General features: G+C 36.0%; 1 protein-coding gene across 2 annotated transcripts; it reads left to right on the top strand.

Moving 5' to 3' along the window:
- Positions 1-310: 310 nt before the first annotated feature.
- LOC129263451 (F-box/WD repeat-containing protein 2-like) lies at positions 311-22973 on the top strand. 2 transcript variants are annotated; one of them, XM_054901363.2, is made up of 9 exons: positions 311-525; positions 2036-2442; positions 3348-3556; positions 3918-4112; positions 9048-9181; positions 12150-12236; positions 15045-15220; positions 18558-18751; positions 21244-22973. In XM_054901363.2, the coding sequence occupies exons 2-9, from the start codon at positions 2111-2113 to the stop codon at positions 21357-21359; spliced, it is 1443 nt and encodes a 480-aa protein (XP_054757338.1). In that variant the 5' UTR covers positions 311-525; positions 2036-2110; the 3' UTR covers positions 21360-22973. The 2 variants fall into 2 exon arrangements, with proteins under 2 accessions (XP_054757338.1, XP_054757344.1); XM_054901369.2 differs by having other exon boundaries at positions 356-525; positions 2041-2442.
- Positions 22974-27625: the final 4652 nt, after the last annotated feature.

Genomic DNA, 27625 nt, shown 5'->3' with positions numbered 1-27625 from the left:
ATTTCTTTCATTCATGTTATACCATGAATGTTTGGAGGTGCCATAACTACGAACAAAATGCTCATACGATTCCTACACATGTAATGCAAGCGGATTAGGCCCCAACAAACTAAACGCTTTAAAAAAGCTATGTATCTATATTGAAATCATAAGGTTTGTTTAAATGATTAAGTTATTATGAACGAAATCAGGGAGATACATTAGATGTGCACGTACGACGAAACGTGTGTGGTCAACTTGTTAGACTCTTGCGCGAGCCGTTTCTGTGTGTTTTTTTAAAAATATTTTGGCGGCCGCGGAGCTGAGCAGTGATATTTTATGTAAATAAAAAATACGCCACCGCACCCGGCTTGGTGTGAAACTGTGTATTAACAGCGTTTGGACTCTTCTTGGTCCTGACTTGGAGACATCATTTGGGATTTTTGTCTAGCTTCGTCATATTTGTCGCCCTGAGGCTGAGGGAATAACTAATTCTGGAATCTGGATTATCAACTTGTATACAAAAGTTGCAGAATCTACGGCTGTGTAAGTGCGACTGTGACTTTGTCTAACTCAGTCTCAGTCAGTCACTGTGTTTGTTAATTGTTATGCGTGTGTGTCAGGAGGACACTGATATTACCAGCGCATGTGATTTTTATGCGCACATGACAAATAGGAATATCACAAATCCATGTGATTCCGTAGGACTGGGAGCAAATTAAATCGCCGAGTATTAAGTTTTAACTCATTTGTTGCTAGTGCCGTGGCTAGTGCCAGTGACTAGACAGCTGGCAGTCTCCCGGAGGGGGCACTCAGTATAATGGGTATGTGCCGCGGAGGGGACCCCCATTTACACTCAAATTTCCGATGCAAGGCCAAGCCCAGGCCAGGGCAAGGCATAGGTCTAGGCCCTAGGCCATATAGCATTTTTCTTATTTACCGGTGCATAATTTAGGGTGGGCAATGCCAATGCACCAGATTTATGCTGTAGACATGTGCTAAAAAAGTCAATAGGTGAATTTGGCTCAAATTTTCATTCTAAATTCTATATTAATGGATGCACAATGTAGTTAAATGTAGCAACATCTGCACATTTTCTGGCAGCCAAGTTGATTATCAATGTGACATATGTTTCCTTGGCTCCTCACAGTAGCCTGGAGGCGTATTGGGAGTAAAAATTATTTACTACGTAGTACGTAGGCTTACTCCCAATGACGCCTGGCACGGGAAGGCATTGGGCCACACGAAGGAGAGTTTTTGGAGAAAACAATGTTGCTCCAATATACCGGTACTTGATTTGTTTAACTTGCTAGCCACACACTTATGTACATGGACAACAAGTTCAAATCCTCCCATTACGTACATTTATTTATACTTAAAAACTATAAATATTAGAAATATTTAAGAAAAATTATGTAAGAAGATGAGCAGATACTCACCGATGATCTTGTCGCCATTTTCCTTCTTTGTTCGTAGCCTAGTTACAAGACGCGTTTTTATTGGCTAATGCAAGTATTTTACAATTCACGATATTCATCAGCCGATTGATTTTTATTTTCTTTTTAAATTGGCACTGCTCATGATATCGTCGCCCGATCTTATACGCGTCTTGGTTGACGGATTCGTGTTCAGCGGCAAAAATGACCATGGAATCCACCCGTTTAAAAAAATTTGTCATTTGCCCACCTCTACCCATAGGAACACGAATCAAGAAAAAAACTTCATCGAAAAGAACATTTCTAGGTTGAGAAAATGTCAAATTGACTAATACATACATGTACATGTTGACCTGGAAACTTGCAGACACAACTGTACTTTTTCCAGTACATGCGTTATGTATAAAGTATACCATTTTTATATTAAATGATATAAAATCAATGTTTGGTGGACAGTCGTTACATGTTTTACTGGACACGCAGTATCACAATGCATTCAACATCTCTTTATATATTACCGGTATGTTTTTATTTTGTATTTATAAATTTCTCTTTTTGAAAAAAATCTTTTATCAGGCATCAATCTCCTCTTTTTATCCTATCATTTTTTTTTATGACAGAAAAGGTGAGCATTGGCAAGAAATATAAATTGGAGCCTGTGTTGTATGGAGAATGTGTTGTTTGGAATCCAGTAGATGAGACAACCATTTATCAACATGGATGGTACTGAGTTCAAAAACTGGTTATGTCACATGGAGAAAACATTTGTTCAAGACCTGAATAATGAGCAGCGTTGCTCAGCATTAGACTGTCTTATTGCATCATCGGGGGATGTACAACTCCGCCATTTATCCACTAGATTGGAAGGACTCTTGAAAAGGGATTTTTTGCGACTTTTGCCCAAGGAACTAGCAAACTATTTGTTGTCTTGGCTTGATCCTATAACTCTTGGAAGATGCTGTCAAGTCAGTCATCACTGGAACAAAATGGTGACAGAGTGTACAGAGGCGTGGCAACAGTCTTGCAGGTAACGTCAGATCCAAAGGACTCTTATCTACAAATGCAAATTCTAGTAATTGCAATGCAAACTGAAATCAAGATTGGAGTATATGAAATTTGAAAATCATCTTCTGTCATATAATGTTCATATCATAAGTTCTGATTGGAGAAATTATATTTTCTGAACAAGGCATTTTAAGCAGACCTTTCAAATTTCATGATAATATTGTAATTTCAATCAGAATCTGAAAGTCAGGTCCATATTCCCAAACCAAATCTAGCAAAAAACAAGAAATTTTGAGCATATGCAAGACCTCAAACTAGGGTAAATGCAGGAAGCCACAAATGCAACTAAATCTGTATTTTACTATGTATAATGCATTGAGCTGGTGACCTGGCTTGCATTTTTTAATGTATGTTTTGAAACTGTTTAATACAGAAGTTTAAAAAGCTTGGCCAGCTATTGTTACAAATTGAAAACTTACTTCCTCATTTATTGAGATGTCTTGTAGTAACTGTAATTATAATAAAATGGACTTGCCTTTCAATGTCTCTATCTATCAATCATAATTATAATCATATTTTTGCATATGAAGCAAATTGATCAACGATCTCCAAGGCCATGGCCATGGATGCCCCACTCAATGGCCTTGGATATTTTTTTATGTCCTTTGTAACGTGATGTGCCCTATAGAAAAGTGGCTGTCAGTTTTAGTTTTGCCTCTTTTCAGGCCCTGACAACCTCCAATTTTAGGCTTTTTTTTTTGGGGGGGGGGGGGGGTCTTGTATTGTATAGCATGTATGGGTCTTTAATATGTTTGGCATATATTTCAGGCCCAGTGGGTAAAACTGATTAGCATCCACGTGGTGTTCCTTGATAATAACAAGATTGTGTTTTTTCATTTGCTGCATGGTGTCATTGTTCAATGATAGGGTCCTTGGAATCCAAGTTCCAGAGGACCCTGACGAGGGTACCTGCGGGAGTAGAATCAAGAATGGACTTCACTGGAAGACAGTCTATCAAAAGGCTCTCTGGAGGCTGAAACAGCTGAGAGATGGATCTGCGTTTGATAGTACAACTCTACAAGGACACACAGCACGTGTCTACTCCTTGCACTACAGGGATGGGAAAGTAGCCTCAGGTATTTTTTATTTTTGATAGTTGGTTTAGATTTGAATTTTTAAATGGATAAATGTAAAGTTAGAAAGTATAAAGGTTTTAAGACTAATCTTAACCAAGTAACAACATTATCTGCTTTTGAGGGGACTGGTACATAATATAAGGGAATAGTTCAAAGGATTGCATTCAAGTTCTAACTTTGCAATTAAGCCAAAGATAATAAAGGCCATTCATTAATTGCTTTACCTCTGTTGAATACTGTATCATCAGAGATTCTTCCAATTGGTAGTTTGTAAAGACCATCAGTGATTAATTATACATATATTTGAATAGCATTGGTGTTTATTAGTGGAACATGAAGATAACTGTTTACTGCTTTTCAGGCTCAGATGATCTAACTGTCCGTTTATGGGATGTTGCCAGCGGTAAATGCTTGAAGGTTCTTCAGACGCACACTGTAGCTGACATCAAATTTGACGATCTCAAGGTCATAACTGCATCTTTTGATAATACTATTGCCTGTTGGGATCTTATTAGTGGTGAAAGATTACAGCAATTTTCAGGACATTCAGGGGCAGGTAGTTCTCTTTTTCTTTTGATTTTTGTCTCGCTTGCATAGCAGAGCGAGACTTATAGGCGCCGCTTTTCCGGCGGTGACGGCGACGTTATCATCAACATCAAATCTTAACCTTAAGATTAAGTTTTTGAAACCTCATCATAGCTTAAAAAGTATATAGACCTAGTTCATGACACACCAAAGGGTAATGAAGTATTACCTAACATCCTGCCTGAGTTTTAGGTCACATGACTAAGGTCAAAGCTCATTTAGGGTTAACGAACTCGGGCATGTTGGGGGTATTGTTGAATTTTCATCATAACTTTAATAACGTTTATGAAAGTAGTTCATGAAACTTGAAAATAAGAGTAATCAAGTATCGCTGAACATTCTGTGTGAGTTTCAGGTCCCATGACCAATGTCAAAGGTCATTTAGGGTCAATGAACTTGATCATTTTGGGGAATCAACATCAAAATCTTAACCTAAGGTTAAGTTTTTGAAATGTCATAACTATGAGAGTGTATAAACCGAGTTCATTAAACTTGGACAGAAGGTTAATGAAGTATTACTGAACATTCTGCCTGAGTTTCAAGTCACATTTCTAAGGTCAAAGGTCATTTAGGGTCAATGAACTTTGGTCATAATGGGGGTATCTGTTGAATTACCATCATAACTTTAAAAGTTTGTTGGTCTAGTTCATAAAACTTAGACATGGGCAATTCTAAGCAAAAGTGGACATTTTCCGAAACTTTATATCGGCTCTATTTCAAATCTGGATCAAATTTTTCTATCAAAACTCATATGGGATTTCATAAATACAAAAGGGGGAACATAATTAGCCACAAATTTTTGTCTCGCCTGCATAGCAGAGTGAGACTATATGCGCTGCTTTTCCGACGGCTGCGGCGGCGTCGTAGTCAACATTGAAATCTTAACCAAGGTTAAGTTTTTGAAATGTCATCATAACTTAGAAAGTATATGGACCTAGTTCATGAAACTTAGACATAAGGGTAATCAAGTATTACTGAACATCCTGCCCGAGTTTCAGATCACATGACCAAGGTCAAAGGTCATTTAGGGTCATTGAACTTAGACCATGTTAGGGGAATCAATATCGAAATCTTAACCAAGGTTAAGTTTTTGAAATGTTGTCATAACTTCAAGAGTATATGGACCTAGTTCATGAAACTTGGACATAAGAGTGATAGTGTATCTTTGAAGATCCTGCCTAAGTTTCAGGTCACATGACCCAGGTCAAAGGTCACTGGGTCAACAAACTTTCACCATGTCGGGGGTATTTGTGGAATCGTCATTATAACTTTGAAATTTTATGGATCTAGTTGATGAAACTTAGACATAAGAGCAATTATATATCCCTGAACATCCTATGCGGGTCACATGACCAAGGTCAAAGGTCATTTAGGGTCAACAAACTTTGATAATGTTGGGGGTATTTGTGGAATTGTCATAACGATCTAGTTCTTGGAAACTTGGGACATAAGAGTAACCATGTATCCCTGAATATCTTGTGCTTGTTTCAGATCACATGACCAAAATCATATCAAAAGAAAATTTTAAAATATAAGTTCATTTTATGTTGCCTGTGTGTGAATATTTTAGATGTCACTCCGTAACCGGGAATGGGTTTATGTTTTAAGTTGTAATTAATGAAAAAATACACCAATTTGTTATTGTAATGCAGCATATTATAAAGCTAGAACAAAATACAATCCAATCAATAACTCAACATTTTGATAGCCATTTAACCCTAATTCTCCCGGGGGGGGGGGCCATAATGGCCCCCCCCTCGACAATTTTCGCGATATATCTGCTGCGCAAAATTTTTTGACCTCGCCGCTTACCGACTTTTTACTTTCAAGTCTCGTGCAAATTTTGAGACCAAATTTGTGACACCCGGGTACACGGTTACGACATTACGCAACATTATGTAAGTGCATGTCAGACCCAAAATTGCTCATAAACGTGATTTCATGTACAAATCCAATGCAAATTGTGTATTTAGCCAAAATTCATAAATGTATCATTATTTCTACTTTTACTGATTAAACTTAATTAATTTTGCCTTGTTTATGGTCAGAATTAAGTCTGGAACGATTTCCATTGAAAAAACAATAAAAGACAAAAAGTAAAAAAACAAAGAAATACATAAGAAATTCATAAAACAATAAAATACATAAGAAATTGATTTCCAAACCGAAGTTTTTTTCATTGCGATTGTTAAGAATGCTACAAAGAATATTTTTACCAAAAATTAGCATTCTAGGAGCTTTATTTAGTGAATTAGAGCAAAAAGTATGATTTATGCATAAATTAGCATAATTAATTCATATAAAATAAAATCTCATTATTTTGGAAAATTTTACCATACAGCCTTGTAGATTACATCGCAAACTACCAGCGTGCAAATTTTTGCGTCGCTCGCTCGATCGGCGGCCGAGATCTTAGGGGGGGGCCATAATGGCCCCCCCCCCGGGAATGACATGAATCAAAATACCCCGGGAGAGTGAGGGTTAAAGTTCACAGAGTTTGAGCAATATGTTTTCTCCTCAAATATGCATGTCCATTTTACGTCACTCCGTAACCATGTTTATGAATATTCATATCTCTTTAATTCAGTGGATCAAAATAACAAATATTATTTTGAAAAGTGGGTTTCAGCAAGTACTGTCAGGTATCATTTCTTTGCAAATAACTATTTAAATATGGGTGATATCTTTGTTTGAATGCTAAAAACTTGTTTCTGAATGTCACTCCGTTGCTTTGGAACTGCCCACAGAAGAGTTATCAAGTATCACTGAACATCCTGTGCGAATTTCAGGTCACGTGACCTAGGTCAAAGGTCACTTAAGGTCAATGAAATTTGGCCATGTTTTGGGTATTTTTTTAATTACCATCATATCTCTGTAAGTGTATTGGGCTAGTTCATAAAACGTAGACATAAGAGTAACCAAGTGTCACTAAACATCTTGTGCCAGTTTCAGGTCACATGACCAAGGTCAAAGGTCAACAGACTTTGGCCATGTTGGGGGTATTTGTTGAATTACCATCATAACTCTGTAAGTATAATGGTCTACATGTACATGTAGTTCATAAAACTTATAGTATCACTGAACATCTCGTGCGAGTTTCAGGTCACATGACCAAAGTCAAAGGACATTTAAGGTCATTGAACTTTGGTCTCATAGAGGTAATTAATAGATTGTATCATTATATGAATGGTGTTTTTTGTGAATAATGATTTTATAGTAGTTTTCAAAGTCGGCACTGCAGCTATATTGAATCGCGTGATGCAGGTGAGACAGCCAGAGGTGTTCCACATGTTTGTGTTCCTTTTACCTTATCTCAACATGAAATGACAATATTTTATATCTCGGGTCCGAGAAAAAAGTGTGATGGGCCAAAATCCAAAATGGCCGCCCAAACCCCCACAACTTCTTTATTTGGTGATCTTTTTCTCCAATTTTGGTGTCTATTCATATGCTTTTTGGGGCAGCCAATTAGATTTTCCTAAAATAGTACTTTTAAACTATTATTTGTCTTTGTCAAGTTAAAAGGTGATTTTACTTCAATTTACCAATATAGCATTTTTTCAGCCCAAAAGTAGGTTTCATCGTCTTGTGGTTCTCGGATATTAAATGATACCACTTGGACAGTAGCAACCAGCTTCATTAAACTATATTAGGTACCTTGTTTTCTATCCATGGTGTAGTAAATTTGCCAGGCATGTAAGGGCATCAGTCAGTTTTCAGGGGAAAAAACTGAGAAATTAAACATTGTGAAAATAAGATGTAACCAATATGCATTTAATAATAGATAATCATTGGTTTTTTGTTATGGATGTATAAGCATTGATGTTCTAAAAAACAACTGCAAAATACTAGGGTGATCCTGTAGCATGAATTTTTTACACCATTTTATGTGCTGCAGGCCTAATTTAAGAAGAACACATTTGAAAATTCAAATTCACATTGATGTCAATGTATTATTTAGACATAAATTAGTCATTTTAAAGCAAAAAACAAAGGTATTTTAGGATAAAATTCTTCTTCATTATTTGAAGAATGGTAATACCTATAACATATTTAGAAAAATAATTTTTTGGACTATTCTTACCTTGTTCGCGAAATAGGACCACCTTATGACGTGTGGCCAGTGTCATTGCTCATCTTGCACAACTTGTAGGTCACTTGATGAAGGTGAATTGTCATTTAGGGTCAATGAACGTAGTAGCATATTATATGAATGGTATTTTTTGTGAATAATTAGTTTATAGTCATTTTCAAAGTCAGCACTGCTGCTATATTGAATCGCGTAATGCAGGCGAGACTGCCAGAGGCTCTGTAGGTAGTTTTCATTCATGATTTCTTTTTTGTTCATAGTATTTGCTTTGTTAAGCATTGTGATATAGTCAGTGTAAAGATCACCATATAAACACCATTGTTTTATTGTGCATGTATTTTATTGTATTTCACTGTATTAAACTTTATTGTTTAATAACCCACAAGGGTATCTACATGCAGTGCTTGTATTCACCCATTTCTTGTTGGCTTCTATTTTAATAGTGGTATAGGCATGAAATTGAAAGTCATTATAATATAAATATGAAAAGGAAAAAGAAAAGTTATCCATTTCCTGTAGGAAGCTGAGCCCATACATGTATTACAGGCTCAAGTCTATGGAAAACTTGTTACAACAAAATCAATTAAGAGACTCCAATGGGTTAAAAAGCCATTTTCATTTAAAATAAAATGCAAATTGAGGTTACTTGCGATAGTGGTTGTGGTCATCCAGGTGGGTGTTTCATAAAGCTGTTTGTAAGCAACTTCATTGCTTGGTAAGTTGGTATTTTTTGTCATTCTGGTACATACATTTTCATCTTTTTGTCAATAGAATGCAATTCTGATGTTCAATTTTCTATGTTACTTGATAAAACAGTTTTTAGTATAGACTACAGTGACAAGCTGGATCTTCTAGTTAGTGGCTCTGCAGATGAAACTGTCAAGCTTTGGAGGCTAAGTGATGGAAATCACATTACAACTCTTAACGGTCATAGTGACTGGGTTATACAGGTAAGATTTCTAGAGCTCGGAGTTTAAGATTTTGACTGAGTTTATGGACTAGTGCATATTTGTAAACTCTGTAGGAGAAATGTCAGCTACATTTCTCCATCAGTCGAGTCAAGACAATAATTGAATAATTTTCTTAAATTTGCCCCCTTTTGTTTGCTTAGGTTTTTTCCACCCCTTTCATACTGCGCTTTTCCCTGGTAGTGAAGGGGAAAGTGCGCAGTATGAAAGGTACACAGGAGAACTTCGCCGGCAAACTTCTCCAGCTCTCCAGGTGGAGAACTTCCCTGGTGAAACTGTTTATCCGGCGAAGTTTGCTGGTGAAACGGCCAGTATGAAAGCTAACCGGAGAACTTCTCCTCTTTAATGACGTCAGAGGTAATTTTTTCTCCCCGAAATCCCCTGAACTGAGATTCCGCGTGCTTGCTATTATTTCCGTCGCTAAATATGGAATGCTACGCTTTTAGCTTTATGATCGATTCAATCATTCCATAGAGTTTAATACCCTCAAACATACAGTTTGTTTATTTCAACTAACAATTTTTATTATAGAAGCGTTATTTTACATGCTGATAATGCGCTTGAAATATCAAAATACTTTGATTCTTTTTGTTTTGCTTCTAATATTTTTACAATATTTTGTAATTTAATTTTTTTTTTTACACCTTTTTGTAAGTGGTAAAAAGCAATGTTTACAATTTTATTTTCGTTCGTTCTAATTCTGCATGCACATGATGAGTGAGCTGATCAGCTGAGAAGTGTTCACCTGCCGTCGTCTCCAAAACTTCACTGATAAAATTAATTAGGTATCTGCAAAGAGTACGATTAAAATTTTAAATTAAAAAAACACGCATTCATTGTCACCGGGTCTGCATTTACTTCCGCCCGAGCAAATAACCCGTCAACTTTCGCTTGGGAAGAGACATCAGTGCGAAAGGGTACATTTTTTTCTTTGCTGGGGAAGTGAGGAATGTGTGCCGGAAAAGTTCGTCGGGGAAAAATCATGAGGCCAGTTTGAAAGGGGTATCAAATATAGAGTATAAACCAATTTAAATGTGATTGTTATCACCCCCCGCCCCCCCATTTTTAGGGGCTACTTTTACAATCTACTACATGTGCACCATTGGATTAGTTTTAACATTTCAGTGAAAATATGGATTTTCTGGGCTCTCTTTTAATTTTCAAAGGCTTTTGTGAGCATTTACAGAGACAAATTAGGCCTGAGCCCCCATGTAATAAGCCAGTTCACGGTTAGCTCATGATCAACTTTTCTCAAATGACCTTTGTGATTTTTCATTAGGATAAGCACTATCATTTTCAAATGTAGATGTTGCGTAAAGCTTACGGTAGAGTATTCAAATTCTAAGAACAAAAGGCATTGTATAGACCAGGTGACTAGAATAGTACATCAGGGATAAAGTTTGGAAATCTGTTTTATTGTCTGCCTTTGGCACATTTGACTATTGTTTAGGCTACTGTCAAATACCAGTGATTATGAAGGCTCTATTTATTACTCTTCAGCTTGGATGTGATAAATATTTTGAAAGGAATACATGAATAATCATCGGATCACAAATGCCTATGTCAGTGAATTTGACAGCCACCTTCATGGTTGTCTCCAATGACCTTTTTTTGCTCGTGCGCAGTTTACAACCGTGAACAGGCTTATTGAAATATACACTAGTCTGTGAATTCAGCCAGAATTCTTGGTTCTTGATACTTTATTTATATATACTTTTCCCCCATCAGATTTCTCCAGACTTTTAATATGCTATAATACTGCTGAAATAATTTTGTGTTATGGGACCTAGGTAAGTGAAAGAAGATACGAGTGACTTTACGACGGACTAGTAACCCTTTCTTAGAGCTTAATCAACTCCAATGAAACTTTGATGACATCTTTTTATAAACTACTTTGATGAATAAGTGAATTCGAGGCTTGAAAGATGCCTAAAAAAACTGGAATTTCTTCCCTCTTGCATATTGTGCAAATGTCTTATTTTGAGCCTCACTGATATTCATATCATCATAAAGCTGAAAGTCTGTACTCTTTCACAATGTCACTCTTGATATATATACGGCACCTTTTAATCGGGTCAAGTTCACACTTTTATCACCAACATACAAGACAAGATTTCTGAATTTGTTGAGTTAACATGATATCCATAGCTTTTAGATTTGCTTATTAAGGTTTTAAAGCAGCTGGTGTGAGTAATTTGAAAAGATTACCACATGGGAAGTGTGACCTTGGAGAGGCCGCTGCATGGAAACTGTTGGAATTCGGGTTGGTTTGTGGTCTATTTGACCAATGAGGGTGCAGTATTCTTGTTTTCAAGCTGCTAAATGTACTTGGCCTATGAATAGTGTGATCTGACCTGATTGACTACTTCTTTTGAAACATATATCATGTAGATATTCCGCTTTATCATGATCTAAAAATCATTTTGGCTCAAATAAAAATATATTGTAAAAACAACAACTTTTTCCAGGTAAAATTGATATTTCAAAGCATGTTTTAGATCAAAGGTTTCAGCTACATAGCGATATTCCTAAATAAATTCAAACGCTTGACCTGAAAGAATGATTCTTTTCCTTTACAATGATACAAAAATCGTGAATATTAAGAGCTCCAATGACCAAATTGAAAGAGGTGTTTTGGTCCGCATCCAGCTCATTAATACCAGTATGCAAAACCTCTCTAGTCATGAATATCACTTGGATGAAAGAAGTTACTTTTTGAGGACTTGCGTTCAAACAGCTTTGTTTTTTTTAATCGTTCACTGGTCGTGTTTTGGTAAACGAAAATAAGTCCTGTTGCATAAAAACTTGTTTTATTACAAATTGTATGACAAGTTTCACTATCAAAACGAAAGATTTCAGTAGCTTAAAACTGTTTTTTACAAATTGGTTATGATTTATGAAGTATGTCCCTGATGAGTTGCATGATTGTTTCCCCCCCCCCCCCTCTCAGGTTTTAATGCAGATCTGTATAGTAGAGTCTGAGAAGGTCCAGTGTGGTGATCATGTGATTCTCACCATGGATAAGACTGTTATCAAGGTATGTCAATGAGTGCACCAGTCTGGATTGCCCTGTATTTATCCATTTGTTTATCGCGATGTCCCCTTTTGTTGGAACTTGGTAAACCCAAAGCTTATGGGAATTATAAAATTCAGTTAAGATATTATTACCCCGGTCATCTTATCCTGGCTTGCCCACATACACTGTATGCATGTTCTCCACTCCCCGTGGAGCATTCAAATCAGATTTCTAAGACTCAATTGCTAAGCATACTACATATATGCTTTTGCATACCTTTTAATATCTGGGTGGAGAGTGGCATAACACCTTGTTCATGGTTGGATTCAAACACATGTCCCTCTGTTTACAAGGTGAGAGTCGGAACCATTACACCATGACACTTCTCTGAGCGTATTTTCCTCATATCAGCGAAGACACAAAAATGGTAAATGTCGGAAAGCTTTTTGAGCAAGATTCCAGCCCAGATTTTTGCTAGGCTGTCTTCTGAAAGATTTATTTCGATACCTTGGACTTTCCTATGTACATGTATGGTTTTGATTCTTTGCCAATACAAGCTATCAATCAGCCTTGCATAGAACTACCTAAAGTCCTTAACTTTAGAATTTGGCTGAGTTCCTAACCCATACATAATGCAATATTTCTATCGTCGAAGACTTGAATGATAATACAATTTGTTTATAAATACATTCATGCAATAGTTATGTAACCAAGAAGCAAAACAAGTATTTTTTTCAAAACATTTTAATTTCCCTATATGAATAAGATTATAGGTTCATTTGTACTAAAAAATGTGCACTATACTATCAACAGTAATTTCAAAAGGCCTTTGATTGTATTAGTCATTCAATATTATTAAAAAAATTACAACATTATGGTGTAAGAGGAGTAGCCCTTGACTGGTTTAAGAGTTATCTTCAGGACAGAAAACAATATGTTTCTTTTGACAATGTCTCTTCTGAGATGAAACATGTCAATATCGGAGTGCCCCAAGGCTCTGTGTTAGGCCCGTTACTTTTTTTGATTTTTATAAATGATTTACAGCATGCTAGTAATATCCTACACTCTATATTTTTTGCAGATGATACAAACTTGTTTTTATCTGGGAATGATATAGATGATTTAACCTCAACAATAAATCTAGAACTGAAAAAAATAAATGAGTGGTTTCTTGCCAATAAATTAAAATTAAATGTTGACAAGACATGTTGTATGATATTTCAACCTAAAAATAAAAACATTTCATCTGACAACTTTGATATTTTTATTCTAAATAGTAAAATTCCTGTAGTTAATTCTACGAAATTTTTGGGTGTAGTCATAGACAACAAACTGACTTGGAAAGACCACATAAATTATATATCTTGTAAAGTTTCTAAATCCATTGGTGCAATCAACAGATTAAAAAATTCAATTCCATTAAACATACTTCTAATGATATATCAATCGATTGTCTTGCCCTACTTTAATTATTGCAATATACTCAGGGGTAATTGTGCAATGGTCCATTTAAGCCGAATAATTGTTTTACAGAAACGTGCAATAAGAGTTATTACCAATTCCTCCCCAAGAATCAGTACACAACCTTTGTTCAAAAAACTTAATTTACTTACTATCAGTCATATAAACAGCTATCAAATTGCAAATTTCATGTACTTGTTTCTTCACAATGCTCTTCCCTCTTTTTATGATGATTTATTTGTGAAAAACAAATATGTTTGTAATTACATTACTAGACAGTCTGACAACTTTTATTTGCCTAATTTCAAATATAATTTCTCACGAACTACAATTGAATATGTTGGACCCACTCTGTGGAATAGTTTACCCATTGATCTTAAATTATGTCCAACACTCAACTCTTTTAAAAGAAAGTATAAAACAAATCTTGTAAACTCATGAATTGTTCCTTAAGCCGTTTTGTCGTTTCCTTTTGTGTTTGGTTAGTTGTTTTTTTTATGTTTTGTTTTTATCTATAAAACTTTTTTCCTGCTTGCAACCGTTTGGGATTTGCCTTTGATAGGCCTTTGGCCTTTGTTAAATTCCACACATTTGTATTCTCTGTATTTTGTGTGATCTCATGTATTATATGCCTTTTATCACTTTAATTGTATGTATTGTCTTTTTATGCAAATGTGAAATAAATTGAATTGAATTGAATACTTCTAAGTTGAGCTTTTTATGCCCCCGCAGACAAAGTCCGGAAGGGGCATTAAGCGTTGCCCCTGTCTGTGCAATAACTCGAAAAATATTTAATGGATTTTAACATTTTTTATCTGTAGGTAATGACACCAAAATACAGGCTAAGTTCGAATTCGGAGTCCGCGGGTCAAAGGTCACAGCTCATTATATATGCGAGTTGGTTTCCGCATGATAGCTTTGGAAATATTCACCAGATATTAAAAATGTTTGGTTTCTGGGTAGATGACACCAACATACAGTCAGGTCACATCAAATGACCCAACTGTCATATCTTCTGTCAGAGATTATTATGGAAAGGGCGAGTCTTTAGGTCAAAGGTCTAAATTTGTTCACTATATATATGCATATTGGTTTCTGCATGCTATTAAGTTAAATCATATTGAATGAATTTCTGATCGCGTTAAGCGGGGGCATCTGTGTCCTTTGGACATGTCAAATTTCTAGTTTTAACATACATTTAATGACAGACCATATGCACTGTGGGTCAGTTTGCTCTCACCTTAAATGATACATTGGCAGTAGAAATTAGTAAAATAGATGGGGATGAATCCATTTCATGCAGTTTTGTTCGTTATTATAATTTTAGGATAACATTTAGATCAAACTTTATTTTGTGTATGAATGCAGGTATGGCCTATATCATCATCGAGGGAAATTGAATGTGCTGCAATGCTGACCTATCCTAGTGAAGACTCAAGAGGGCAGCTTCTTCTTCCAAGGCTTCAGTTTGATGGAAAAATTGTGGCATGTTCATCAGATATTGGCATCATGCTTTGGGACTTTGCCACACTAGACTTGGTCAGGTAAGAAGTTCTTTTGTGTATAGATGTAAGTATTGATCAACACATACAGTGTCCCTCAGATAGGATGTGAAATGGAGCCATCATGCAGAGGCAATGAATGTTTTATGCAGTTGACATGCTGATGTCCCATCCCCTCCCACACACATGCACTAATTGTATCCCCCGAACAGAGTTCGGAGGATACTATGGATTTGGCCTCGTCGCGCCGCCGCCGCAGAGATTTCCTTGTGAGCGCTCTATCAGCTGCATTTCTTCTCCGATCATCTTCGAATGTGGCATGAAGGTCCATTACGGTAAAGCAAAGCCGCCTATTGATTTTGGTGTGGGCAGAGACATCGTTGCCATGGTAACAAGAATTTTTGTGGAAATAGCAGAGATGTCCTTGTAAGTTTTTGTGGAAAAGCAGAGATTTCCATGTGAGTGCTCTACTGGCTGCGTTTCTTCTCCAATCATCTTCAAATGTTGCATGAAGGTCCATTATGAAAAGCAAAGCCGCCTAGTGATTTTGGTGTGGGCGGAGACATTGTTACCATGGTAACAAGAGTTCGTGTGGAAATGGCAGAGATGTCATTGTAAGCATTCTACCAGCTCTATTTCTTCTATTTTCAAATGTGGCATGAAGGTCCATTATGGTAAAGCAAAGCCGCCTATCGATTTTGGTGTGGGCAGAGACATCGTTGCCATGGTAACAAGAATTTTTGTGAAAATAGCAGAGATGTCCTTGTAAGTTTTTGTGGAAAAGCAGAGATTTCCATGTGAGTGCTCTACTGGCTGTGTTTCTTCTCCAATCATCTTCAAATGTGGCATGAAGGTCCATTATGGTAAAGCAAAGCCGCCTATGGGCGGAGACGTCGTTGCCATGGTAACAAGAGTTTATATGGACTTGCAGAGATGTCAGTGTGAGTGCTCTACCAGTTGCAGTTCCTCTCCGATCATCTTCAAATGTCGCATGAAGGTCCATTATGGTAAAGCAAAGCCGCCTATCGATTTTGGTGCGGGCAGAGACATCATTGCCATGGTAACAAGTTTTTGTGAAAATAGCAGAGATGTCCTTGTAAGCATTCTACCAGCTCTATTTCTTCTATCATCTTCAAATGTGGCATGAAGGTCCATTATGAAAAGCAAAGCTGCCTATTGATTTTGGTGTGGGCAGAGACATTGTTGCCATGGTAACAAGAGTTGCAGTTCTTCTCCTATCATCTTCAAATTGGCATGAAGGTCCATCATGGTAAAACAAAGCTGCCTATTTATTTTGGTGTGGGCGGAGACATCGTTGCCATGGTAACAAGTTATTGTGGAAAAGCAGAGATTTCCATGTGAGTGCTCTACTGGCTGCGTTTCTTCTCCGATTATCTTCAAATTTGTCATGAAGGTCCATTTTAGTAAAGCAAAGCAGCCTAATGATTTCGGAGTGGATGGAGACATGATTGCCATGGTAACAATATTTTTGTGGAAAATTTGGTAAAACCTGTAACTTCTGCTTTTTTTCCAGTTAGTCATATTAAAGTTGGCACACAGAAGCAATTTTAGTAGGTGAAGCGAAGATGCCTATCATTTTTGGTGGGGGGTCTTAAGGTTAAGTTTACAAAATATATCCAGATTACTCTATAATTTTATTCCCCAACAGGTGCTACTGGACAATACTTTAGGTTCTGCAGAGTCATGCTGGTGTGTCATATTATTGTCATCCAATTTGGTACCCACAGGCAAAATGTGGGCAGGGTCATTGTTGCCTAATTGTATTTATTTGTCAGATTTCTGTGTGAGCTCTATCGCAATGATGGATGATGCGGTGGGTTCGGGGGATACATGTGCTCGGCCTCGTGACCCGCCGAGCATCTCTAGTTATTATTTAGGGTACACAGAGGATTTTTTCCTCCTTCAAGCACCCCCTATCACAAGATAGGGACAGAATCAATCTAGTGCCATATTAAATTCAAGGTGCAACCTTAAGATGGGTTTTGCATGGGCTATGCAATTGAGCTATAAATAATAGCATTTGATTGGTTTATTGTAAAGAAAAGCTTTGTGTGTAAACAGTACAATTTGATGCACACATCAATATTGTGTATGTGTGTATGGACAAAAGACTTAGTACACTCTGTGTGTATTGTGAATGAAGTGTTAATTGAGTCGAACTTGGCAGCCCCGTGTATGTGACTAGTCGAACAAAGCGGGCAAAGAGTTAAAAAACTTATGAATCTCCCACTTCACTGGCTTTTTGCAAACTTGCCTACTTTGCAGACCCCCTAGTTCTGGAACACTGCCCGATGTACCCCCAATCTCAAGACTGAATTTTTCATTTGATATCGTAACATCTCGCCCTTAAAGCAACAGCAGCTGAAAAACACTCCCTTTTAAAGGACATTTTCTGTGTGAAGTACCACTTTTTTTTAAACAATTTTCTGGCCAAACTTTGTTGAGAAAAAAATCACTCCTTCTTGGAGGTTTTGGTAATGTGGTTTCTTCCTAACACGAATGCAGTACTTCTGACCCGAGATGGGGGCAGGTGCTGGTGTGCATTTCATATAACACCTACAACAGTGATTCCTCACCTGTATCTATAGATGCCGAGGGATCATTATATTGAGGAGACGTCCCAGTCACTGCCTGTACTTTTGCAGATAAAGTTGTTGAAAAAAATGAAAATAATCTTTGTGAGCTATCAAACTCCTTTCTACAAAATTTCAGGATACATGTTTATATTGGGGATAAATTTTGGAAGTGTCGGCTCAATTTGTTATCGCTTTGATGATTCCATTTCTTTACAGAAAATACTCATTCTTAGGTTCATGATAAAATAGCCTTTCACTATCTCTAGTTTCCTCCATTCAAATATTTGAATAAATATATTTTGAATTCATTTTATATATATACATATAAACACCCTCTCATCGATTATCTTATTTTTTATTACAAGGCCTCCTTTACATCATGTGATGGTTTACATCTTACAGACAATTTCTCGTCATTGTCCTATAAAGAATATTTTTGGGGAAAATGGCTCTCAGATAATCTACATCGCTTATTGATCCACTTGTAACATATATACATCTATAGACACAGTGAAGGCACTTTGTAACCTAGTGCATGTTTTCTTTATTTGATTTGACTTGATTTGAATTTCCTCTTATTGTAATGCTGGTTGAAATTTCGTTAATTTTTGTTATTTTGTTTGTTATTTTGATGTATTTATTTGTTTACATGTTATATTGTAAATATATATTTGTTTACAGGACCCCTTAGAAAACAGAACAAGACTAATGATAGGGCCACCCTGTATGAATAAAAAACTAAATAAATAAATGAAATTAAATACTCTTTATATTTTCATTAGGTTGATAAGTCCACCAGAATTAGCCCCTACCTATCAGCTTGGCACTTCCTTCTTGGTTAGCATGGGGCGTGTCTTCACGCTCAGCTTAGATCCACAGAATCTTCACATTATATACACCCAGACACAGTCTATTATGTCGTCATGGAAACTACCCATCTACAGACGCTCCAAAAGAGGATCAAACTTTGTAGCTGGTAATGATAATTTTCTTACTATATTATTTCTGATAAAGTGCTGCACAATATTGAATGTTTTTTATCAACATTAAGCATTTAACTGATGACTGTGCATTACATGTATGAAGTGGAGGTATGTCATCATTTGACTCATTTTATTAATGTTCAAAAACACTTTAGTTTTTTAGAAATTGGTAGCAATGGAAATTAGACAAAATTTAGGAAATTTTGACAAGTTATTTGAGATTTTTTATTCTCTAGTAATTGGTTATTTAATATGTTGACTAAAAACCAGTCAAATTTTTGATAAAAATTGACCAAATGATGTAAACAAGCCTCTGGAAATGCTGGTTGTACACGACCAAAGTCCTATTTAGGATTAACCCTAATAAGACTGGGTGGGGAGAGGGGGGCTGATTCAGCCCCTCCCACCCCCCCTAACATTTTTTGCGATTAACTTGCCGCGCAATTGTTTCTTTTACCGTTTCGCTCTCTGACATTTTACTTTCAAGTCTCCTGCAACTTTTGAGACCAAAATTGTGACCCCGGGTACACAGTTCGTCAGTTCCAAAATTATGCAACATTTCGTAAGTGCATGCAGACCCAAAATTGCTCTAAAACGTTAATTCGTGTACAAATCCAATGCAAATAGTATTTTTAGCCAAAATTCATGGATTAGATGTATCAATATTTTTCTTTTTACTAATTAAAATGAATTAATTTCATCTTGTTAATGATTAAAATAAAATCCCCAACAATTTCAATTGAAAAATAAAATGAAATAAAAAACAAAAAGGTAAAAAAATCAGAGAAATACATAAGTACTTAGGAAACAATATAATGCATAAGAAAATAAATGTGATGTTGAAATATGTTAAATTGCAATTTGATCAGATTCTTATAAAGAGGCTGTGAACTAAATAGCATTTTGGGGGCATCATTTAGAGCAAACATTTGATTTAATGCATGAATTAGCAATGAGATTTTTCGCAGAATTTAATCTTTTAGTTTTGTAGATTATGCCATGGGTAACATGCGTGCCAATTTTTGTCGCGATCATGCGATTGACGGCCAAGATCATAAGGGGGGCATCGAAATAGCCCAGTCTATTCAGGGTTAATTTTTGCTTTATTTTCTAAAAATAGTAATATGCACTGGTTGGTATACAGATGAGGGAATGGATGACATCACCCACTTTTGATTTTTTTTTCTATATTTTGAAATAAGACAAAGTTTGATTCCTCCCTGAGCATGAGAAATGCCATAGATTAACCTATTAGGAATCGATGAAGAATTTCCTTATTGTCCAATCTGCAAAAATTGAAATATTGAATAATTCAAGCATCTATACTTTAGAAATAGTGACTATTTGACATCATGGACTACAGTATCTCAATTGCATATAATTCTATTGTGTATATACAGTGCGTCCCACAAAAAACGAAACCAAGGTTTAGTGATGATTTATCATAACTTAATCACAAATACAATATTAGACAAATGACCTACCATTGTAAAGCTTAGAATCTCCTCTTTCATCTGAAATTACTTAGATTATTTCTCATTTATGCATGAGTGAGCAAAAACAATTTAAAGAGGGGATACCAAAAAGTGACTTAGCGGGCTGTATCTGGGTTTCATTGTAAAGCATAGAATGTCTTCTTTCATTTGGTATAACATACACGATTTTTTATTCATGCATGAGTGAGTAAAAACAATTTGAAGAAAGGATATCAAAAATTTGTTTGGCAGGGGTATCAAAATTTCATAAAGAGAATCACATGCCTGAAAAGTTAAATATCTGCTCTTTAATTTGATAGCTAAATCGCAGAAAATGGTCAAGAAATAACAAAGTTATGCTTCTTCGAAACAATGCTTGTATTTCCAAAATTTCATGAAATATACGTGTTTTCACCAATTTCCACTGAAGCTATTGCATAGTTAACAAAAGACTTTCTGCATGGCTGATCATCAACAAAACGGAGTGTCGAGTAAAGTCTAAAAGCTATCATGTAAAACCTCTTCACTTTATGAAATTATTGGAATTCAAGCCTTATTTCAAATAAACAGAAATTTGTTATTTATTTGACCGTTTTCTGTAATTGAGGTATCACATTAAAGAGCAGATATTGAACTTTTTAAAAATGTTATTTTCTTTTTGAAACTCAGATACCTCCTGCCAAGTGACTTGTTGGTTTCCTTTCTTCAATTTGTTTTTGCTCACTCATGCATGAATGAGGAATAATCTAAGTTATTTCAAATGAAAGAAGAAACCCTAAGCTTTACAATGATAGGTCATGTGTCTATTGTATTTGCGATTAAGGCATGATAAATCATCTATAAATCTCGGTTTCATTTTTTGTGGGACGCACTGTATAACTTTTTGACTTTCTAATTTACTCCATTGGCTCTCTTTTATTAGATAAGCAGTTTTCAGCAGCTTCTTTTTGCCATTTTAAAACTTTTTTAATAACTCTTATGTTTATTATTGATATCATTTTGTGTTGTAGGTTGTGATAACTGGTTATGCGGGTTGATGCCTCAACAAGAAGAAGGTTTGGTCTTTGCTACCAGCATGCCAGATCATAGCATACATCTTGTTAGGTGGAGAACGGTCACAAGATGACAGTAACAGGTAAAATTCTTTCATCGGAACAGTGGGTCCTGAACGTTCGGCCTTGACAGAGAGTTGGGGGGGATGGGGGATTGCGCAGACCTGCCAACCAGTACGTTTTAGCCGTATTTAGTACGATTTTGCAACCAAAATACGGCAGTACGATTTTTCTTTGAAAAATATGTTTTTTTTTACTAAATCGTAATTTATTGAAAAAAATAATCTCTATATGTCTCTATTTCATAAAACGTACACAAATATGGTTATTAGATCAATGTAATTTCAGGTAACTTATTTTTTTTCAATCATTTTGTTAAAACCAGAGGTTGGCAGGTCTGCATATTGATCTCACACGGTAAAAATACTGATTTTTTTTGGTCAAAATACTGATTTGGGGGGATAAGAATACTGAAAATGCAAAATACAACTTGGCAGCTCTGATTCTGCAGATACAGAAGTACATAGTGACTAGATTACTTTGGCTGCTTCTTATTTTACACAGAGAGTTTGGAGTCTAGTCTAGTCTTGGAGTCTTCTTTCAGTGCATGGTATAATTTGTTGGAGTATCAAATTTGAATCTGTGCTGCAGACTGATGTTATGATCAGAACAATGATCCGGTGCCATTATACAGTTGAATCTGCCTCATCAGGCATCCATATATATAAAATGAATGATGGGGAAGTTTTGAGACCATGGCTCCTTCAGATCATCTAAAGACTAACATATTATTTACAATTTGGATAATCCAGAGCATTAATTTCAAGAAATTTGGTAGCATTGAAAAAAAAAAATCATATCTATGTTCATACTAGAATTAATTGTATGTTTCATGAAAATCTTGAAATTTGATTGGCTGATAAACCATGTTACCATGGTACATGTAGTTGCAATAGTTACAACGTTACAATAGTTGTAACCAGGCCCCAGATGCTACCAACATTTTGTTTATCCATTAGAAGCTAAAATAAGCCCTCATTAATATTAATGAAGGCTCATGAATTATGTATTTTGTACGATGCTCCCTTGTCAACTGTGGTTTAGTACGTGTATTAGACGATACGCACATCAGCGCAGTGAAATAGGTCAACTTGGCAAATTCATTAATGTATTCATTTTGTTGCGCGCTCGTGACGCGAACAATTCAGCGAATCAGCAAGCGCAAATTTGAGACGATACGTTGCGTGCTATAAAGTATCGATATCACAAGCGATATCACTTAAAAACAAAGCATCGTTTGTATTGCGTCTTTTGGGCATGTATTATTGGTTGTTTTTTTATTGAGAATAGGCGCATGCTTAAAATGTAAGATGAAAAGAGTAGATCAAGTCGTGATTAGGTAAATACATATGTAGGTCTCCATCCCAAAATTTTCAATGTTAAGATATACAGCAATCTTAGTTTCTAACAAATATAAAGAATCTCGACTCTAAATAGCCGGCAGAGACCACGGAAAGAACTTGAAGGTGGCGGTTGCACTGACCCAAAAGTTTTGTTTTCTTTTTTGGGGGGCGGGGGGTGGGGGCAGAACATGCATATTACAATTTGATGGTAATTTTCACTGGTTGAGTATGGTTTAATACTGAAAAAAATAACTGTCACCACTAAAAGAGTACATTTCTTGTTACAAAAAAAAATTGAGAAGCAAAAAAAAAAAAAGTCTTTTGGTCAATCTTCATGATGAATCGCAGAGCTATTTAAACATCGCTATTATTGTGATAACCGTGGTAACCTTGATTATGATTGGTTGGTTAACCGTTATATAGCCGTTACCATCGTAGTAACCATACTTGTATAAACTCATGATGAAACAGGCCCCAGTTTATCATGTTTAATACGTTTCCTGTCCCCTTTATTCTCCAGCATTTCTTACTCTGTTTTTCCATTTAATCATTTTCCCATGCACTCAGGTTCTTTTTTGCCGCCTTTCTCCTACATGTATTTTCTTCTACTTTATCTGTCTCCTGGTTTCCATATAAAATCTTGTCTTATTTCTCTTCCACCCGTTTGTTCCTACTTCTCACCATTCTAGCTCTCTTCCCCCCCTAAATTATCTCTTCGTATGTGCCCCTCCATTTCTTTCTCATCTGTTTTCAGCCCCCTCATCATTCTTTCCCTCTCTCGATCTCCATCTCATTTTGAATTTTGCCAATTCCAAATCCCTTTAGCTCTGTACAAATGCTATAGTGAATACAAATGAAAGAAAGACGTGAAGGCATTAATTAGACAGAAAAAATATCACATTATCAGAGGATTTTGCTTTACTTTTTTCTTAAGCGTATGTTAATACTTTAAACCGGAAGAAAATATTTTTTGTATGCAGGGGCAACAATTCCGGGGGGGGGGGGGGGCACAGTTCCCCCTACTTTTTGAAGAAGTGAAAAAGTGCCTTTTTGTGCAAGAAAAATGCCCCCCTCACGAATTTGTACTTTGTCCCTTTCACCTGAGGAGAACCTGTTCTAGGTGTTACCAAGTGCTCTTCCTCTTATGCCAATTTTTACCCAAAAATGCCCCCCCCCCCCGAACGTGTTCTGTGCCCCTTTCATCTGAGGGCTCGTTTTTTTGTGTTAGAAAATGCCCTTTCGCCTTCTTGTAAGTGCCCTTTCTCGAATCAGTGCCCCCTTTTACCCAAGTAAAGTGCCCCTCAGGAACTTGTTCTGTGCCCCTTTCACCTGAGAAGGACCCGTTTTATGGTCACCATGACAAGTGCCCCTTTGAAAGAAGAAAACAATATTCTCATTTACATAATATACTTATGAAGGAAATTCTTTGTGCATTAAGTTTCATAATTCATGTGAGTGGGGGTAGATAAGCATTTTCGTACAGATGGAGGGGCATCGAGAGACTCTTGCCCCCCCCCCCCCCCCCGAAAAAAAAAAATTCACGACCAAGAAAAAACTGAGAAAAGGCAGGAAAAGGGTGAAATATATCATTCTGAATATTTTGTCGAAATCTATCACAAAATTGGATTTTCTTTTTAAAAAATGTCAAAATTTTGCTCGCTCGAAACTTCTTATAAATTTCACGTAATACAGCATATCTATCCTCCGCAAAATTTTTGGATTATTTTGTTTTAACATAGTGCCCTTTTCAAAAGAAAAGGTGCCCTTTTTTCCCTGTGCCCCCCCCCCCACTTTCAACTTCACTCCGTCGCCCCATTTGCATGTTTATAGCTTCTCCTTTGTTGACCAGTTTTAATGAAAATCAACAAGAAATTTCATGTCATGAATTTGGAGTTGTCCGGTTGTGATAATAATTTTGTTTTTTTTTTAAAATTGGACTTAAAAAAAAACCTTTTCTATCTTCATCAAGTGCTTCCTAAGTCAGACTCTTCAATTTTGAATTGTTGGATTTCTTGAATGAAAACATCTGTTACACCAGTCCTGCAGATTGAAAAAATACAGACAGAAAATCAATGAAGTTGAATTAAAATTGTCATGATTTACATAAATGTTTTTAAGAAAAAAGAGACCATGCATATATATTTTTCTTCAACACATAACATAGGAAATCTTACTTCTACTAATTATAAACTTCTACTTCTATAAAGCATATCAATTAAATCTGTTCTATGCAGTTTACATACCACTCTCCAATATTACTACATGTACTCTATAAAGAAAAATGTCAGAGATATCTTGTAAATATGAATATATGAATTAACATGTATGATATATATATTAGAGTCAGAATGTAAATTGATATGTTTGTTGCAAAGAATATTTTGATCTGCGAAAAAAAACGACACTAAATAATCTAAAAACAATATTGAAATGGGTTTTCAAAGGCAGGTCTATTTGTTGGCTAAAAAATTTGTGAAAAAAACCCATTATTAAGGATAATCACTAATCAACTCACTCATATAACTGCTGTAGGTTGTATTCTCTTTGTGGTCCAGTCCCTGTTCTATTAGGCCTACTTCAATTATTTATCGTCATCAATCACTCCATGGAAATTGTAAAACTGCATCATCCTATTGGACAAAATGTAAAATAACAAGAATTAAAAAAAAAAATCAGAAATCTACAAATATGAATTGTGAATATCACACTAAAGAATGATAATGAGTTTTATAAAAACAAATACTAGTAGATCAAGGACCTGACCTTATTTTATAAATTTGTCGAAGGTACATTTTGGCATTGGTTCTATTTTAGACTCGAGAGCCTGTATATATAAGATGTGTATATTGAGTATAGATCCTACCTCTTAGTGGCCCAGGTTCTTTTTATTTAATGTAAACATGGTTAACATTCAAAACATGTAATGTATCTGTAATTTTGTATGGGTTAGTTTTAAAACTTTTATACCTGGATGAGAATCTGCAAAATGATGCATGCACTTGATCATCATCTTTCATCATAGGTAGACCGCTACTGTTTTTTTTTTGTTCTTTAAAACTCAAACTGTTTGTGAAAGAAAAGAGAGAACAATAATAAGAAGTGATCTTTTTCATGGCTGTATGCAGGGGGAGGGGGTCGGGTGGGAGCTGAAATGTGAAAACCTTCATAAAAAAAGAATTGCATGAAACCCTTCAATTTTACTTTAGAAAATGCAAAAAAAGGCCCTAGGTAATATTGGTCGCTTCTGGCCCTCGCTTTCTGAATGTCAGGCTTCTCTAAATTTTGTTCACGTGTCTGCCCCCACCCTCCCCCAAAAAAGAGAAAAATTCCGGATCTTATTTCATTTGATTTTGACAACATAATTTCATAATCTCATGCACAAGGTCTAGATCTATTTGTAAGAAAGTATAGATCTAGTCCAACCAGACTCAGTGCTCTGCGACAACATTCATGTATCTAACTTGGGTCTAGATCTAGACTAACGATAGACTCTAGATCTAGACCTAGAAAGTTAAGCTTCGGTTCCAGACCTAGATCTATATTGATTTAGAAATTTTACTTTTATTCCTGGCCAAACCTTCCTTGCCATTATTGGCCGAGTAGATCTAGATCTAGTCATTGGTCCACTGACACTGACAGTCATACTCGTAGTAGTTTAGGCCCAGACCTAGATCTAGGCCTAAATTTAGATCCTAGGCCCTTGGGGTACGTGTCGAGGGTTGGGAAAGTATAAGTTAGATGACTAGATTTGAATTAGGTAGGCCTTGATCTAATACCAAAAAGCAAGACTAGATTTTCTGATAACCAAGTTAGAAATTAGATCTAGACCTATTGATAATAATTTACAGACAGACAATGCAGAGTAGCATGTTATTTCCTAAGACCGAGTCAAACTATATTTATAAATAACAATAAAAGTCTAAACGGGTGGGGGGCTAAATGCAGAAGAAGCCTGAAGTTATGCAAAATAAATTTGATATCTGAAACTGAAAGTGAGGATGGATTGACACAAAAATGACGGGTGTATCTTCTTCCACACTCCGCTTCACAGTTTATTCCTGACTGGGTCTCGATCTACTAAAGATAGATGCAGATCTCTCTCTAGATCTAACGTTACAGTGTACAAAAAGAAGCTTCTTCATGTTTTAATTGATCTGGTAAGTTGTGACATTGGTTGGGCTTGTCTTCGGTCCTATTTTGTCTCGATGCCCAGCCGGCTCGGTGCCCGTTCAAAATACATGTAGCCTACCGTAGTTAATACAGCGGCATAGCCACCACCTCTGCAAAGTGCAAGCAACATATACATGTAGGCTGCACTGGGCGACGATGACAATATAACTTGAATTTCAAAAACCAAATTATGCTTTTCTTTAACAGAAGAATGATAGCAAACTCTCTAATCAGTTAAAGAAATAACGTAAGATCACAATAAATAGTGTAAAATGTGTAACTAAATTCATGTGGTTATATCAATTTAGACGTACTCACCGGAGTGTTCGTAGATCCATTTTGTGTGTGGAAAAAAAAGTTTCAGAATGAATAAATTAGATGACGTTATAAGGTCAAATGAATAATTATTTTTGTAACACGATACTACTAGTATCGATGATCAAGAATCGGGGAAATCGCGCAGTAATGACGCTCTTATCCAATGAAAAAGCCGGATTATGAATATCTTCATGCTCATGAATATCAATGAGGGCTTATTTTTGTCTTCAAATGATAGCGGTAGGTGGAGCCTAATCTCATTTGTTTTGTGTTGAACGCGCACGCAGCTTTCGGTCTAGTAAATATATTATAACGTGTTCGGTTGTAATTTATTATGAAGTGGGTGCTAGAACATGCAAAGCATGCATAATTCATATATTTATCCTTCAGTTTTACCTAAACTTTACCAATATCAATCAGAATGAGTCCAAGTATTTTATATACTTGTA

This window comes from Lytechinus pictus, chromosome 1, assembly GCF_037042905.1.
Source record: "Lytechinus pictus isolate F3 Inbred chromosome 1, Lp3.0, whole genome shotgun sequence".
Classification (NCBI taxonomy): Eukaryota; Metazoa; Echinodermata; class Echinoidea; order Temnopleuroida; family Toxopneustidae; genus Lytechinus; species Lytechinus pictus.
This window is presented reverse-complemented; position numbering and strand designations above follow the sequence as displayed.